This window comes from Poeciliopsis prolifica, unplaced genomic scaffold (genome assembly GCF_027474105.1).
Source record: "Poeciliopsis prolifica strain line A6 unplaced genomic scaffold, Auburn_PproV2 SCAFFOLD009, whole genome shotgun sequence".
In the NCBI taxonomy this organism is placed as follows: domain Eukaryota; kingdom Metazoa; phylum Chordata; class Actinopteri; order Cyprinodontiformes; family Poeciliidae; genus Poeciliopsis; species Poeciliopsis prolifica.
Window position 1 is genome coordinate 11,579,346 of NW_026562384.1, and position 17,605 is coordinate 11,596,950.

The following is a 17,605-nucleotide window of genomic DNA, read 5'->3' on the forward strand; positions in this document are numbered from 1 at the left end:
AAATGACTTCAAACAAATAAGTAGTTCGAGCTCTCCCTCAACTTTATAATAATGTCTGAGGGAGGTTAATATATAAATAATCAAACAATGCCTCTAAGTTTCTACTGCTGTGAGTGTTGCTTTTGAAGCTGGACAAAATGTCCCTTCTCTTCTTTAGCTCACATCATATGTTTCCATCTGTCTGTTCCCACCACTCTTCATCTCTTCTGATCCTTCTGTTCTTCCCAATCTCTTAAAATTGTGCTCATAATTTTGGAAAATACTGTTGATGTGTTTTTATTACTTTATCGTCCAGCACTTTGATTAAAATAATAAAATACCAGCTATTAATGTTCCATTTCCTCTAACAACACAGCTTCCCAGTTTAAGGAACAATCAACAAATCTCTTCTGCATATTATTGTTAAGTTGTAATGTTGTGTCAAAGCAACTCTTGTCTTCATGAAAATACTAGCATTGGTGGAAAAAAACATCTTAAAAGTACTAAGAGCCAGTCAGTCTGGATAACTATGGTTTACTGTTGTACAGCTGCATAGTCAAAAATAACTGGAATGATTTGGGTAATTTAGCTTGTCACAAGAGCGGGGAAAAAAAATAGAGAGTTTACTCTCCAAAGTGACATCTTTACCATATCGACCATACATTTATAAATGTAACAATTCCAAACTTAATATTTACTTAGCAAGTGAAATAGACCAACTAAATATTTAAGTCTGTATGTAGCTCCTCTTCAAGAGCAATCTTCTCAAAAAGAGAATATTTTTTCTGAACTAAGAAAGTCCTTTTAAAACTTGTGACTCAACAATGACTTGTCTGATGTTCTTTCTCTCTCTTGGTTGATCTTCTTTCTTGTTGTTTACAAATGTGTGCATAGCGCCAGGTACTGTGCAAAAGATCCTTCTTCAATCCTGTCCTCATTTTCTCCGCAAACTTAGACTTTGAGAACATTTAAGAAAGCACTTCTATCCTCAGTCCTAGAGATTTTAATGCTGAACAAAATGAGTCAATGTGGCCATTTTGTCTATCAGAAAATAAATCATCTGGATCCTAAGTAAATAGTAATAGAAAAAAATGTTAGTACAAAATTGCAATTGTTGGTGACTTTTGTTATGCAATGATCAGAAGAGACGCACAACAAAGGGGATTTGTTTTCTATCATAAATTTGAATACATTTTAAATGTAATAAGGATTTTATTTTATACAGAGTCAGAATACTAATGTTCTAAATTGCCAATTATACTAAGAGCTAAATTTGCCTTACACCATGATTCAATTAACCCAAAGGAAAGCTCTTGAAACAATTAGGTTTCAATCACTATCCAATGCTCTTAAATACAGAACCGATTCAATATGGACAGTCAAATGGTCTCCATTTGTTTTCTCAATTAGTTTATGGTAATAAAACCAATATATTTTCTTCAGTTCTATTATACAATGTGGCCCCACACAAATCTGAGTTACCTTTCTGAAGACTGCAAAAATGCATTTTTTAAATAATCAATGTTCCTGCACAGTTGGGCAACTGGCTGCATTGTTGCCTTTTGGACATAAAAGGTCCTGAGTTCAAATAGTGGCCTGGGGTCTTTCTGTGTGGAGTTTGAATGTTCTACTGGTGCCTATGTGTGTTATCTCAATTGTCTGTGGGATAGGCACCAGCTGTCCTTCAACTCAGAGGGGATAAGTAGATATAGATAATGGATGAATGGATGGCACAAACACAAATAGAGTTTGAATGTTTGCTTTTACGGCCTGAATAAAGTAAAACTTTTTAGATTTAAACTGACCATACTATTGTGAGAAAGAGGATCCGGAAACATTGACCACTGTTTATGAACTTCAGTTGATGGTTATGGTGACTTGAATCTATACCTTAGTGGGTGTGATGCTGCGATAAGTACTGACTACTCTAAAGATAAATTAATTTTCTCTCAATACTTTGTTTTATTTGTATCAGAAAGGCAAAGGAAACCTATATAAGACTGAAACCTATATCAACACCAGCACATTTTGGGGGTTCCTAAACAGACAGTTCCATATCATTGACTATTTCCGGTTACCGATTTTTTCCATAAGCACCACATACATATTTAGAGCTACAACTTCAGCCATAAAAATAAATATTGAAGCTCTATTCCCTATTTCTCTTTATCTTTGTAATTTAATTAATAATTGATTAAAAGACTCCACTTTGTAATTTGCTTTGTTAGAGACAAGGATTAAGAAAAATATGCACATACTCAATTATTGCCATAAAGTCATGAACACCAAAAAGCACAAATAAATTTACATAGGGAGTAACACAGCCAGGGGGTGATTGTGAATCTCTTATTTACTAATCCATATTTGATGTTGTATATTGCAAGCAGGACACAACTAACAATGTGATAAAATACTGCACCAACATCTATGAACAAATCAAGTATGTGTGTAACCACCAGAAATGCACTCAAACTTTTGAAGTATTTCAAGGAAATCTACACGTTTTCTCAAATTAAATATAAAAATTTAACACTATAAATCCAACTCACCTCCTTGGTTATAAGAACTTAATAGACTTCTATTGATCTGGTCAGTGGGAGCAGTCAGTCGTAGTTGAAGCTTTTATAAGGTGCTTAATGTGCCTAATGTCTATATCTTCTTTCCAGTCTTACCATTTATTACCTCTGTCTTTTATTTTATTTTGCTCATTTATTTCCTTTCTCTCTTTCTTTTCTGTTTAGAACTAATCAGGAATGCCCAAAGAAGACATCACCTGCAGGCCATTGGTCAGAAAGTGAGAAATACTCTGACAGAGATGTCCACTCAGAGTTGACTAAACTTCGAAGGAGATCAATAATGAAAGAATCCCCAGAGTTTATTGGATATTGAATTCCTGTCAACAACGTCTATACAAAGCTCTTTTCATCTGCCTCTGCAACACTCGGATTTATTTTGGTAAACAAAAGCTGGAACCTTTTTCCTTTCTGTTGGATATAACCTTGCAGAGGCTGGCTGATGTCGCCGCTTGCCTCCATCCCTTTCAGCTCCTCCGGGGGCTGAGCCAACCTGCAGAGGAGCATGGGCAGGAGAGTGGCAGATCCAACTAATCCGGTGCCTGCGCTGGGAGTTCCTCTGGCTGGGGGGCGATGGGGTCCATTTTGCAGCATTGGGGTGCAGACATCTCCCAGACTGCGGACTCTACCCTCTATCAAACGACACTGCAGCCAACAGACCACAACGCATCAGTCCCTCACCATGGCGACAGAACAATCACTGGCAGCGGACACAGGAGGAGCTATCAGAAGTGACAGCAAGAACCTGCCGTTGTCCAAAGAGACGTCTCAGAACGAAATCAACAGCCTTACGCAGGACGACATGGGGTCACAAGGGTCGGGCAGTGGAGTTTATTGCCAGATCAGGACTATACAAACAAACCCGAAGGACAAAAAAGATAAAAGGACAACTCGGTATATAAATGGGAGTGTAGTAGCTTCAGATTTGGTGGGAGGCGTTTGCAGTGAATCTACAGAAAGCAAGGAGCCTGCACAGGAAAAGAGAAGGGTGCAATCTCTGCGAGGGGAAGGCCATCGCTCGGTGTTAAAGACAGCAAGCGTTTGTTCAGCTGCACATGCGACCACACCTCGGCCCTGTCGAACAATGGCAACCTCGCCACAACGTCTATGTGTGACGTGTGGGAGGAGACGGTCGCAGATTACGCAGTGCACAGGTGCATGTCGCAGGAGAGCAGTCAATCAAATAACAGCAAGTCAAACTTTACCTAATCCACCACGGAAAACATCTGTAGCCCCCACCCAGTCAAGAAAAGCCTCTGCTGCGCTGAGTTCTCAGTCTTGCTCCAAAAGCACAGACAGAGCCAACCCACTTCAGCCCACATCAGCAAAGACAGCTCAAATATGCCAGTTGTCCCACACCATGCCAAAAACACACAGTTCACAGTTCAACCACACGGCACATACTCATAACCAAACAAAAGACTCAAAGCTGCAGACAAGGCCACATTCAGCAGACTTTACCTGTTATAAGGACTCAGCCACACAAACATCAGAAACACACACACACTCCAACACAGACGGAACGTCAGCTCTCACACAAAATGCAGAGGCAAACCAAAAACAACCAACAGACAAACAAAATCACAATCAGGGTCAAATCCAGAAAACAGATGAATCAGTCTGCAACATTTCTAAGTCTCAAACGCCTTCCCCTCTCAGTGACTCAAAATCCAGCAGCAACCCACCTCTCCCACCAAAACACTCTCCTAAAGTGACTCATTCTAAACCAACCACACCTGCAGCACACACCAAAAACCAAGAGGCCACAAAGTCACCCAAGCAATCCACAGGGCGTATAAAATTCAAGGACACAAAGCAGAAGAGCAAATCATTTGATGACAACACTCTGCCTTGTCAGATTCATATGAAAGCACAATGTAATGGGGCACCAGGAGGACTTATAGATGGACAGGCAGTGAATGTGCCACCTGGGCTGGAGAGACAGCTACAAAATGTGGAGGAGAACCTTCAGTCCAATCAGGAGAAGATTAAGGTGCTTCTCAATGTGATTCAAGACCTGGAGAAGAGCAAAGCTTTAAGCGAAGGGTGAGTGCAATGAGGCTCTAAAAGTACACAGCAAGGAGAAGGGAGAGATAAGAAAAATAAATTTAAAAAAACTTAAAAAGAGCAAAAGGAAATGGAGGGCAAAAATGCATAAAGATTGGGCAATAAAAAAGAGGGGAAAGGAAGAGATGGAGTCAATAATAGAGAAAAAGAAAAATGAAAGGAATTCACTGCAAGAGTGGGTGCTCAAGCAGGAGTGGGGTAGAGTGATAAAAGAGTAAATATCGGAGGCACATATATTGTCAAGGGAGAGCAAAAGATTGAGAAGAGAGTATATTTAAGTTTTTTATGGCAACTTATACCGTCAGGCTTTCAAGGTTTTGGAATAGCTTTTAAAATTTTAGGTCTGTAGAGAATAGTCAATCTGTGTATGTATGTGTATGCACATGCACAAGCTAAATGTCTGAATCAATCTCACAGAGTCACTTACTTATTTACCTTTAGTTAATATTAGAATCCTTTTCCCTTGTTCTTTCATTTTATTCACCATTTAGAGCAGCAGCCACAGCTCAACAATGATTCTCCAGCAAAGCACAATAATCCCTTCCTGTTTATCTGCAAATTCTTGATTCCTACTGTTCAAATTGCTTCATGCAATTTGTTTATCTTCCACCTCAACATTTCACTCCACTTCATTCATATTGTCAGTTCTTTCCTCATCTGCATTTTCACAGTTCCGCATGTAAAGCACATCTCTGTCTCAAAGCTGTGAATAACTTTACTTCTAATCAATTCAGCCTCTTTACCATCTACCTTGGGTTACAATGAGAAGTTATTGTGTTACTATTGGATACCACTTCTATAGAAAGATCAAATTTAGACACTGAATTATGTACATTCATTGAGCAAATTCTGTGTTCAATGAATTGTTCAGCTATGTTCACCTGTGTGTCATTTGCATAGTACAATCTTAGCACAGTGGTTTTAAAAAGAAGCAAATTTACCTTGAGGAAAGATGCATTTTTAAAATGCATCTTTGACCTTAAGGGAACTTAAGGTCAAATCAGTCTCTACTTTGGCAGATCACTCCTCTACGTAAATAGACATTTGGTCCTGATCAATCTTCTTTGCAAATCATCAACTGCTGAAATGGCTACATCTTCACCTTCACATGTACTTAGGCCATTTTTATTGCATGTCCTTCTGGTTAACAGATGGGTTATTACCAAGACTAATCCTTATAAGATTACCCTGCAATTAATGATCAAGCTGCTCTATAAGACTCCTAAACCTAGTGTTTAAGCTGTCTTACCCTGTCTAATATCATGAATCAGTGCACTTTGGTGTGTCTGTGTGTGTGTGTGTGTGTGTGTGTTTGGTTAAGTTTGAGATTAGCAGGCAGACTGAGACAGAACGATGGGAGCCAGTAGGACACAAAGGGAGGGAATTGAGTGTCAGATAGACATGAACAACCGAGCAGAACCACCATGTTGGAGGGTCTGTGTCTATCTGTTGCAGCACCAGCAATGACAGCACTGCAAGTGGACTGCTGTGATAAAAGCGTCATTTGAGCTTAAAGGTTACTGCTGTGCTCTGCTTCATGTACTATTTTCTTTCCTAAAGCAAATACTTCAGTGCAGTTGTCTTTGATAAAAGGTTGTTAGGAGAAAAATGATGCCAGTGATACTGTTTCTTGCAACAGAACTGTAATTGAAATGTCAATTTTATCAAAATAAATCAGTTACTCTTTCATCTAATCAGTTCAACCAAAGGCCAACCAAAGCATCTCAGCAAAACAAAGTCTTTTAATTACATGGCACTGATCATCAGCTTAACAACATCTGTGTCCTTGTGTACACTTGGTAACACAGTGTGTTTGTGTGATAATATTTAAATATTTTTTTTAGGTTTAATTATTTGATTTTGTATTTTTAAATAGATCTAACAACTTTAAAAACAAAAATAAATTAACATCTGCATTTTATGCTTGTGTCATTTGTTTATCTTGAGACAAGATTTACTGATATTCTCCAAACATAATTACAAGTGTCTAGACCTACCATCACATTGTTTTCAGTTATTTAATAATTCAAATTATATTGGCAATAACTAAGCATTAAACATTTATGATAGGAAGTAATAAGATCTAGAACATGAGCAGTCTTGACAATGTAACTTTTAATAGTGATAAATTAATGAAATAACCTACTTCATGCCACCATCACCATTTTTTTCATCTGCATTGCATTAAAAGACAGCATAAAGAAGTGCAGCATTATATTTTTATAAGTTACGCTATGGGCACCAGTGGCCAACCAAATTAACAAATGTGACATCACTCGAAAATACTCAAGACGCCGTTAGACACTATAGTCTAAACTTAAATAGGAAAACACTGCAGGAAAAACTGTTTGTTTTACCATTGTCAAACACAGCATGCTTCATGGTTCTTTTTCCATGTGTTTATGTTTGTTGACATGTGTTGTTTCTGCAGTCGCAGCTCATACAGAACTGGCCAAGACATAAACAACTGCCCCACCTGCCAGAAGACAGCCTGCATCATTTACAGGTAACCAATACAAATCAATGAACTGAACTTATATTATATCCCAAGGACAGATAACTAAAAATTACCTGAAAGCTTTTATCTTAGCTTTTTAATTCTTCACTTCTCATTTCTCTCCAGTGTCTCAGTGCATTCATATGACTAATTAAGTTCTAATTTTCAGATACAAGGAAGAAGAAAGTCATGACTTCACTAAAGTGATCCTCAATGAATGCAAGCTGTGTATTAGAGGAAAATATTTTATCCAGGAAAATGGGTTTTGTGGATAAAGAAAAAATATGGAGGGATATAAAAGCTGCATCTTTCCATCTACACCCATGAAATATGTAACTCAACTACTGAAGTAATGTGATTGTTCTATGTAATCTCTGAAGCTGCTCATTAACATCTTCTGTGCTTTGTTCTCTGTTCACCTCCATCAAATCTTGCATTTCATTCACATATTTTTATAATGAACATTATTCCATCTGTTCATCTTTGGGGCATTCTTGACACCAATATAAATTTACGGAATCACAGCAGGCTTGAGACAAATGCACCTGTATTTATAAGTGTATTTTGCTAGTTTGCAATCAAAACAACAATTTACTTGCAAGCCTGGATTCCCTTCAGGACTTACAGCATAAGTATGTTTATATAATATGGATATGCAATTAGAAATCCGAGCTACATTAAATAAAACACACATGATCTTGGATAATTTGTAAATGAATTACTTGCTGATAAAATAATTATTTAATGAGGATTAGATTGAATTGAAACCATGAACTTCTCCAAGACAGCTACAGTTTAGGTTTCTTTTTTCCTCAAATATGAAAGTGTATTTTGCTGGCTTAATTCCCTCAACCAAGACAGAACATTCAAGTATCAGAAAGACTAACCAACATCTTTTGAATATAAATCAGGATGTGACTGCACTTTAAACGACACATTTCACTTAAATGGAAAACACACAAAAAGCTTCTGTAAGCAAATTTAATCACAACTTCCAGAGGCATTTTCACAGACAGTGAAATGGTAATAAATTTGATAAAACAGCGTAAAAGGTCGGGAAAACAGTTTTTAGGGAACTGTTAAATGCACTGAGCGCAAAGTCCACTTAAGAAAACATTGAAAAAATAAATAAATATGACATAAGAAATTACTGCTTAAAAACACAACCAAATTTGGTTATTGTTATATCTGCTTAGCTGATTGGTCTGTCTCAAAACGTCCACTAAGTATAGAATGTAAGTAATATTAAGCAGGTGAGTTCAAATATCTTTTAATGTGTTTAATTTTTTCTTCAGTTCCACTTCGCTTTTAGACGCACACATTTGAAGTACGTAAACGCCGATCAATTCAAGAAAGAGACAACAAGGCACTTTAGTTAAAGACATACGAAAAATGCTGCCATATACCCAATGACTATTTTTTCCTCGGTATTCATTATTATTAATGTGTTTTTTGGGGGGGTTTTTTCAGTGAAAGAAACATACTTTCTTATTTTAAAAAATGTGAAATGTGCAATTTCATTGAGAAGGTAGTAGCGGCTTTATTAAAGCTAGGAAATTCAGAGCAAAAAGGAAAGTACATAGCAGAATACACCTATAAGCAGAAAATAACTAGAGTCTGGGGCATCCATCCATATGATTTGCATTGGGCAAAAGTAGGGTTTTGACATGGACTAAAGGAGATCATTTACAGCCGTCAGTTCGTATGAATCTTTATGCTATGAGAAAAAAATTGAAACGATCAATCTCATCCATAGCTTTCGAAACATAAATACACATGTAATATATACAAGCTCTTCTGCAAACCAACCAATCAAATTTTTACTGTCACTTTCTTCTCCTTCAGCAGTGAAGTACTGCGGAGACATAAATTATGTATGATATCTATACACCCGAAGCACAAACCCATTAACCCTTACTTCAACTGAACTGCTAAATATTTCAGATTTTTCCAGTATTTCTCAAGCATCATGACATTTAAGATTAGAGTATTACATTAGAACAATAAAAAAAACTTGTCAATACACCAATATAAGCTAATGAAGATTATGTTTAATACCTGTTTAAGGATTATTTTTCTAAATGTTCTCTAAAACTGACAAGCAAGCCTTGATGAAAGGCATATTCTAATTTAATAAGTACGACTATAAAGAAGGAAGACGCGTTAAAACAAGGCCCTATTGTACTCCAACCCTTTTTATGTTTAGCTTAAGCAGAGTGGCACCCCTGAAGTGGTCAGGGATGGTCAAATCAAATTAATTCCTGCTGAAGTTCCTGAGGCAGTCTCACAACTTCTCCTCCTGTTTGCTGATTGGCCTGGTCACAAATCCAAAAACAGTCTGAGTCAAGGGGAGAAAGTCCAGAATGTGGAGTAGGCAAGATTTATTTTTCAAGTGGAGTAGCACATTGAGGCAATAGTCAGGCTAATTTATGATTAGCTCATAAATTAAGTGCAACCAATGACTTTATTTGCTTATATGTAGTTACTGGGGCCAGAGTCAGTGGAGAAAAAGCTACATGTATTTATCTCCTTAATGTGTGATGGAATGATGTGGATTCTCTATTCAGCTTGTTGGATATTATTTAAGAGAAATAAAAATAAAAATGGATTATGACATGATTTTTTGTTGTGTCATGCTCAAACTCTCTCCTTTGCATCCCTGTTTGGTTAAAATCGCTATGAAGTCACACAAAATCAGCTCTGGCATAACACTTTACTTCTCTAAATGTTGAAATTTATCATTAATAAAGTTTTAAAGTTGTTGGGACTAAGTAAAAGGACAAACTGTCAAAGGAGTTTGATGATTTGTAAAAAAAGAAATGCTAATTAAAGGAGTATTGTAATAATAAAGCTCTAAAAGTTTTCCTCTTTTTCCTTTGTCAAATGAAAGCATGACACACTCCTCATTTTAAAAGAGATTAGAGAGTTTTTTAGTCAAAACAAGCAAATGTAGTAATGTTACAATTAGCCTGATTTGTCAGTTCCTTTGATGCAAACATATGTGGCAGCAAAGGAACTGGCAGATCTTGATGTGTTTCATCCAGTTTACTATTTCTGTACAGTATTTCTAGAACACAGTGGGTTTCTAGAGGGTTTTGTACTGCATAAGAATTTATGGTTTAAATTGTAAACAGCAAAATGACTCATGATATAGTGTGGCCAACTAAATGTTGGTCTGGTGATGCACTTCTTGTATTTTGTATGGTAAATTATCCATGAATAGTATCCGTGTATATTGGCAGTTTGGATATTGTAGATATAAATTTTTATAAAGACGTCTCACTTCCTCTGTGGGCAGTAGAGCTTTAACTTCTACTAAAATATTCCTCCTTCCTAACTCGATCACTAAACTCTCTTTAGGTGAGCTTTTACTTGTCCATATCTCTGTTGGCACTTATGATCCTCAATTTATTTTATGTTACTTATTATGCAGTGGGTTTTGATTTTATTTACTCCACATTATCTATTTTAAATATCTCACAGCATCACTTTTCCTCATTACTTAGCTGTGGGATGTATACTGTACATGCTGTTCAGTAGAGCAGCGCGTCGCTGCCTTTATGCTGAGTGTTTCTCAGTGGGTATTTGTGTTGTGGCATTCGGATATAGGAGGAGGGAAGGATGGTTAGTCGTATCTGCTCTCTCTGCCTCATCATGTGCCTCATTAACTCCAGATGCCAAGCCCTATTCAGCTCCACCCCTTTAATCCGGCTCAGCACACAGCCGCCCACACACAAACACCGTCGCCAAAATGAAGCTGGAAGCTCAAAGACTACTACATTATGACCTGCAGCAACGGACACATCAGAAAAAGAGAGCGCAAGAGAGCGACCAGAGAGGGGAGGGGGAATGAGAGCATAGAAAAAGAAGGCCAAGAGGGTCTGCTTTGAACACTTCTGAAGAGCAAAGAAGTTCCTCCCTTACTCTTTCCTTAAGCTCTTCCATTGTGCAAATGTCCCCCTCTTCTCTTTTGCAGTCCCCCTTTTCATTCTCCTCCCACTCTCACCTCACCAGTCTGTGATCTACGGTGCATGAAGTGCAGAAGAATACCCTGGACGTGAAATGAGTGCTGAGTTAAGACCTGTTTGAAAGCATGGGTGTGTGCAGAAGGTGCATACATCCTACGTTAAAGGCACCACATGATTTCAAATACAATTTGCAACCCTATTTGGTGCTCTGTCAGCATTTTGCCGCCATATTTTCAACTCACAAAGACTTTCTTGCTTTGCTGTTTTACGTCTCTTAATATCTCTCAGTTAATCTTTTTTTTTTTTTTCCACAGTTTAAATGCAGTGTAATTTTCTGAGAAATAAATTCAGCTTGAATATACTGACTCCTCAAAATGAAACCTTTTTTCTTCTTTTTTCCTTTCCCACTTGCTCTGCCTCCCTCCTCCAGCGTGGAGCATGATTTCCGACAGCAGGAGGGACGCTTCCAACGGGTGATTGAAGCCCTCGAGGGTGAATATGATGTGCCTGCCCCAACTCAGACCAAGCCCCTGCCAGCTCCATTGTCCTCCAGCCGCCCAAGCACCAAGGCACGTGTTAAGAAACTGCGCAAGAAGTGTTTCTGGTGGCTCTAACAGTCATGGAAATCACAAACACCTTTCTGGCCAGCAGGTGCATAAGGGAATTGATTATATATATATATATATATATATATATATGAACCAAAATATTTTGCTGCAGAGGAAAGCAACTTTTTCATGTGGATGTGCAGAGAGTTTTATCAGATTCCGACTGAAATGTTCTTTCCAACAGGTTTCCATGTAAATTGATTTTTTGTCCCTCCACAGCTGCTCATCCTAAGGCCTGACAGAATCTCATGGTAACAGTGCAGATGAATAAACACAGATGGAAAGGAAAATAGATTATAATAGCCACGGAGATTTTTCCTCAGCTCCAGAGGATGACTGCTTGGGATAATAATAATAAGACTTCATGGGATAATTTCTCAACTAACTTGAAATTAGAGTAAGGATGCTGTTTTTAAACCAAAGTTGTAGAGAATAATTAAGAAAGACTGGGGACCTCTGATATCAAATGGCTTCCCTGGCCGACTGAACGGATGGACAGATCAATGGGCTGTCACAGCAATAAGGGAAAGACTTGATGTTAATCCCAGGAATTAAACCGCCTGGAATATTCATTTGGAAGTTCTGGAATGTGAATGTAGCAACACTTGAATTACTAGAGGCGTGTCGTCGAACACGAGCCGACGACCCATCTGGAAACGGAGCGCTTGCTCAACGGATCAACAGCATAATGGAAAATGCACTCAGAATATATTAAGAGACAATGTGATAGGCAGTTGTTGAAAGACTGACAAGTGTGTCAGATAATTAAAAAAAAAAATCTGTCAACACTGGCTGACAGAGTGATTTATTCTCTCTCTCTTATTTTTCATCCAAAATGGAAATTTGTTCTGCTCAAACTCAATTTCTTTTCCAAGGAGTTTCACAAACTGTGCATACAAATCCTTGCACAGAAACAGGTTCATGAGCACTGACTTACACCTCCAATAAACCAACTGAATCACTAGAAATAACTTTGCCACATATGCCTGCATAAAGTCCATATTTATTCCACTTCTGATCCACACCACCAATCACTTTGCTTTTAAAACCTAGCCAGCATTAACAATGTAAAACTGTATCATTATTTATTCAATTGAAGCCAATTTGCTGCCATTGGTTTAAGATTAAGAGGCAAACTAAAAGTTGAGGTTTGAATATTCCTGAATTGCTTACATTGCACAAAAGGATTATCTGTTTATGCATTGAAATGTTTTCCAAAATTTATATAAAAAAAAAATTAGGTGTTTAAACTTTCCATGTTAAATTTAGAGTTTTTTTTTTTTTTGAGAGTTTATGACACACTTAGTAATATGACAACAGAATCACAATCTACCAAGGAAGAAATACATAAAGTAGTAAAATCCTCAACAGCTCTACGTTGTTGTTCATGAATGTAAAAACAGGGCTACTTTTTGTCTTACACATAATTTGTACCATGCTTGCTCCCCAGCCATTGAGGGCATAATCACTAATCATACAAAGCCTACTTCAACATCCTCTGGCTGACAAGTTGCCACCAATTAGAATCCTGGATGACAGCACACTTACTAATTATCCAATCTATATCCAGAACGCCCTGTCATTTTATAATCTGTAACTTCAGTGCGTGAGCTGCAGCAAAGCCCTTTCATCTGATCTTCCACTTGTATGTCCAATAAAACGTGTATTTTGAACAGAAGATGCTGTGACCATGCTTTGTGTTTCAGAAAGACCATGAATCTTACACCTCAAATAGTTGAAAGTATTTTTTTTAAGGTAAACATTCACACAAAACAATAAGAAGCCGTCCTTCATTAATATATGTAGAGCCAATCTACATCATACCATGAATATCAGTATTCTACACTTTTCTAGTCTAAAATGTCTAGAGTTCTGACTTTATTTGTTAAACTATGATAACGTTTATAATAAAGACATGACAGAGAGTGCAGGCTTTTAACATAAAACCGATGGATAAACAGATGGATGGACAACATATTTAGACAATGGTTATGGAGCAATATAGAGATTTTTTGCACTCTTTGTTTTTCTTTTTTGAAGTTCCACCTTTTCCAGTTTCTCCCAGACTGTGTAGGAACCTTATATCTCAGGAGAAAAGGATGGTGGTATGTACTTACAATCAGTGCGTGCTCTCGGCCCATTGTGATCACGGTTCGGTTGATTATCCGCAGCAGAGACACCACTATGTCCTGGATATGTTTAAATGTTTGTCCCTGAAGGAAACAGATAAAACAAAAAAGGGAGGGGAAAAAAATAAGGCCAAGAAAATACAGATTTATAAAATAAACCAAAGTGAACAAAAACTGCAAAAACACACAGAGAATAGTGTAGCAAACACTAAAAACAACGAGTGACTTTAACTCTAAAGACATTAAACTAGTCAACTTTTCAAATTATAGTTCATTCAACACTATCAGACCAGAGCTCCTGATAAATAAGCCACTGTGGACTGACTACAAATAACTTCACATTGTAGAACTTTATCCAGTCAGATAAGTCTGTGTGAGTTTCCAGAGAATGCAACAAGGATCACAGAATCACATGCACAAGGTACATAAAATGTCTGGGGGGCATTTTCCAAAGATCTCAATAATATCTGTCAAAGCTGTATGAAAAATCCTCATGTCGGCTGCACAGATGCATTCTGCATACCAAGTATGGTTCTGTTATTAGCTATCTTCAACCTGTTGTCAGCAGTAGGTTTAGCATATTTGTCAGATCAGAGCGACATATGGGGATCACCGAGTCATACACCACCAAACTTATGCAGCAGATGCAGCTGATCTCTTTGCTCTTCATGTCAATCTCAATTCATAATCCCATCTTCCCACTTCATCTTATAGTCAATAAACCTAAGCGACTCCCTCTCAGGTTGGGAGGGTCAACTTCTCCTCTCTCCATTTTGTGCTGACACTTTTTAACTCAGACCTAATAAACATATGTAGATTAAGTACTGAGAGGGGTCTGCAGAATTTCACTTTAAATTTTGTCTCCACGTCTGGAGCCAAAGTACTTGTTAATACTCGGTTTAAAATTGGTTGGTATATGCTCCCATTTTCACTCTGTGGTTTCCACAAAGTTAGAACCTTAAAGCTACTTTTCAGGCTTTATTCATGTAGTTTGAATCCCAAATAAAACAATTAAGAAGATAACTGTTTATTATTTGTAACGTAATAAACTTTGATGTTTGTCATTTGGAACATAAAAGTAATTTTGCTTTCAAATGCACGTTAACAGAATAATTACACCGATATGAAGGTAGGAACAGAAAAAGATTTTAGAATTTCATGCATGTGGATTTTCTGCACAGGTTATTTTTCTTCTCACTGTATTTTTAACTCCTTTGAACTGACTTTCCTGTTACATTTCTTTTCCTTCCTCTCCACAGAGGGAAACATTTTCAATGAGAAGCCTTAGCCATGCCTTTTTATTTTTCTGATGAGATAACTTATTTATGGTAAGAGGGTGTTTGTCGGTTTAAGTAAACTCAATACAAGCTAAAATATAAGTAGGAAAAAACAAAATAATCTTTAGAAATATCAAATGTTAAGTGCATTTCTTAAATATTCAGTGTACATCTTCAAAATTTAAGTGAATACTACTACTGAACTATTTTTATTATTGTAAAATGACACATTGTGACACTTTTTTTAAAGGTCTAACATTACACTGCATCATGCTGCCGCAGCCGTGTAAGTTGAATTCGGGGTGTTGTGCAGATTTAGTTTTCTTGTCGGAACTTGACTTCTTATGGTCTTTCATACAACAATGTTTTTTTCATTGCTACTGTTCGGTTAAATGACTTGAAGATCTGTGGGAAAATTCACTGTCTCTTATTTTTACGACAGCACACGCAACAGCTATCGCATTATCAGCGTGGATGGATCCAAGGTTATTATCAACAGCACAATCACACCCAACATGACTTTCACTAAGACTAAAACCTGGTAGTTTTGGGTTTTTTGTCTTCGTCTGAGGTCATTGTTCTCTCTGCCTGCTCTATCAGGTTTCTCTGTCTTGATAGATTTGCACTGTGTCACACTAGTTCCTTTGAAAGATAGATTAATAGTCTCTCTGTGAGATGTTCAAAACCTGGGATGTTGTTTTGCAATCTAAGCTTTAAGTACCTCTAAAATTGTATCACCATCTTGTTAATGATGTGGTTTGCTCACAAACGTTTTTTTAAGAAACTCTGAGTTGTTCACTGTACTGCTGTATTTGTGCCCAGATTCAGTTAAACGTAGGTGGGCTCCATTTAGTAATTAGGTTACTTCTTTGGGCTATTGACTCTCTGGATTATATTTACAGACATTGGAGTAAAGGTGGCTGTAACTGGGGGGCAAAATTTCAGATCTTGTAAAAAATGCTTATAAAAAAAATTCCAATTTCTCTTAAAACTTTTTTTGGGGGTGACATACGGAGTAATATGCTGCTTGAGTAATACTATTTCAAGGAGATTTTGCACTTGAAGTAATATCCTAAGACAATGAAACACATCAGTGAAAGCAAAAATGTATCTTCTATGTGCAAATATAGCTCAGTTCAGCCACCGCTGAAGGGATTTGAATGCCTTTAAGGATAACTTGACCATAAGATTAGTTTTATTATTCATAGACTCCACAAACAGTATTTGCCATCAGGCATGCTTTCTTTTCCATTTCAGTTTATATTAGTTGAAGATAAGACCAAGATATTTTTTATGTTTTTTGTATTGACACTATAGGTGCATTGATCCTTGCACGAGTTGGTCAATAACACATGAAAAAGGAGGATTCAGAAATAAGAGACACAGACAAAAAACATCTGTTTACTTTTCTGTAATATATTTGTACATGTGTGCCAGAATGCCGGCAGAAAATTTGAAGCGCCTGACGAGAATTAGGTAGATATGATTAAACTACATTAAAAGCACTGACTCACTGCCCAGGGGCATGTGCAAGATAAACAACTGCGTGTGTGTGTTTGTGTTGTCCTGCACACACACGTTTGGAAGAGCGGAGGAGCAGCTGTTATGTCTAAATAAATCAGTAAATCTTTCTGGCTCACTGTAGGTATTCTGGCTTATTGGAAAGACTTTCTCTACCATCAGCCAGAGAGCTGGAAGAGAACTGAGAGATAAAATGCTTCTTATAATTTTTAAATCTGATGGCCCCACAAGCAGCATAGTGAAAACAACAAAATACAATTATTACATTAAATCCTGGAATTAGTCATGTTTGGGTTGAGTAAATGACCAACAATACACACGCACTCAGTTTGGATAAAGGTTTCTGAGATGCCAAATCCCAAAGTGCCTTCATAAAATGCAAAATAAGCCACGTGTTTATCATAAACATAATTCATACTGATAAAAAATAATTCTGTATTTTGTTTGGTTTACTAAAAGTGTTTGTTTTTCTTAGTATGCATGGACATTCAACGCTTTTATAAATATCGGTAATGTAGTGAGGAATGCAACTGAATTTTTGTAAAAGGTTCTTTTACTATTAAGTATATCATATTTTCCGAGCTACAGAGTGCACCTCACTATAAGCCGAACCAACAAAGTTTTTTTTTAAAACCGGAAACGTACATATTTAAGCCACGCCCGACTATAAGCCGTTGGTATCTCTGCCGCTCTTGGCTTTCCACAGGAATACATCTGAATACATCTGCTATTAAGGACACAGCCCTGCATCTCCAACACCGAACCATGGATTTGTTCACGGCAAGCTTATGTGCAGCGGCTATCGACCTGTACTGCCTTCAACTTAAAAGCTGCATCATATGAACTTCTTCCTGTTGTTTTCTTGATCAGGGGGTACAAGTTTGAAAATATTTCTCCGTCGTATTTGCTCTAAATGAAAATCAGTACTTTCTTCCATGATTTCCAATTTTGACTTCCAATAATTCACTTTCTGCTAAAGAACCCCC

The 17,605-nt window shown here is 37.2% G+C and overlaps 2 protein-coding genes across 9 annotated transcripts in view; one reads left to right on the forward strand and one right to left on the reverse strand.

Moving 5' to 3' along the window:
• The window catches only part of LOC129362977 (dedicator of cytokinesis protein 2-like), a 112,522-nt gene that overhangs the window by 42,056 nt on the left and 52,861 nt on the right, over positions 1 to 17,605 (reverse strand). For both annotated transcript variants that reach the window (XM_055034832.1, XM_055034833.1), the window contains one exon: positions 13,810 to 13,905. In XM_055034832.1, coding sequence (XP_054890807.1) covers positions 13,810 to 13,905 — 96 coding nt within the window. The remainder of the gene's footprint in view (positions 1 to 13,809; positions 13,906 to 17,605) is intronic.
• The window catches only part of LOC129363018 (uncharacterized), a 57,953-nt gene that overhangs the window by 38,395 nt on the left and 1,953 nt on the right, over positions 1 to 17,605 (forward strand). For 3 of the 7 annotated variants that reach the window (XM_055034908.1, XM_055034912.1, XM_055034913.1), the window contains 4 exons: positions 2,721 to 4,598; positions 7,051 to 7,125; positions 11,515 to 11,735; positions 11,912 to 13,370. In XM_055034908.1, coding sequence (XP_054890883.1) covers positions 3,058 to 4,598; positions 7,051 to 7,125; positions 11,515 to 11,698 — 1,800 coding nt within the window. In that variant the 5' untranslated portion in view covers positions 2,721 to 3,057 and the 3' untranslated portion in view covers positions 11,699 to 11,735; positions 11,912 to 13,370. Of the gene's footprint in view, positions 1 to 2,720; positions 4,599 to 5,940; positions 6,136 to 7,050; positions 7,126 to 7,285; positions 7,563 to 11,514; positions 11,736 to 11,911; positions 13,371 to 17,605 lie in introns of those variants that run through there. The other 4 variants (XM_055034911.1, XR_008606288.1, XM_055034909.1 and 1 more) reach the window with 4 other exon arrangements.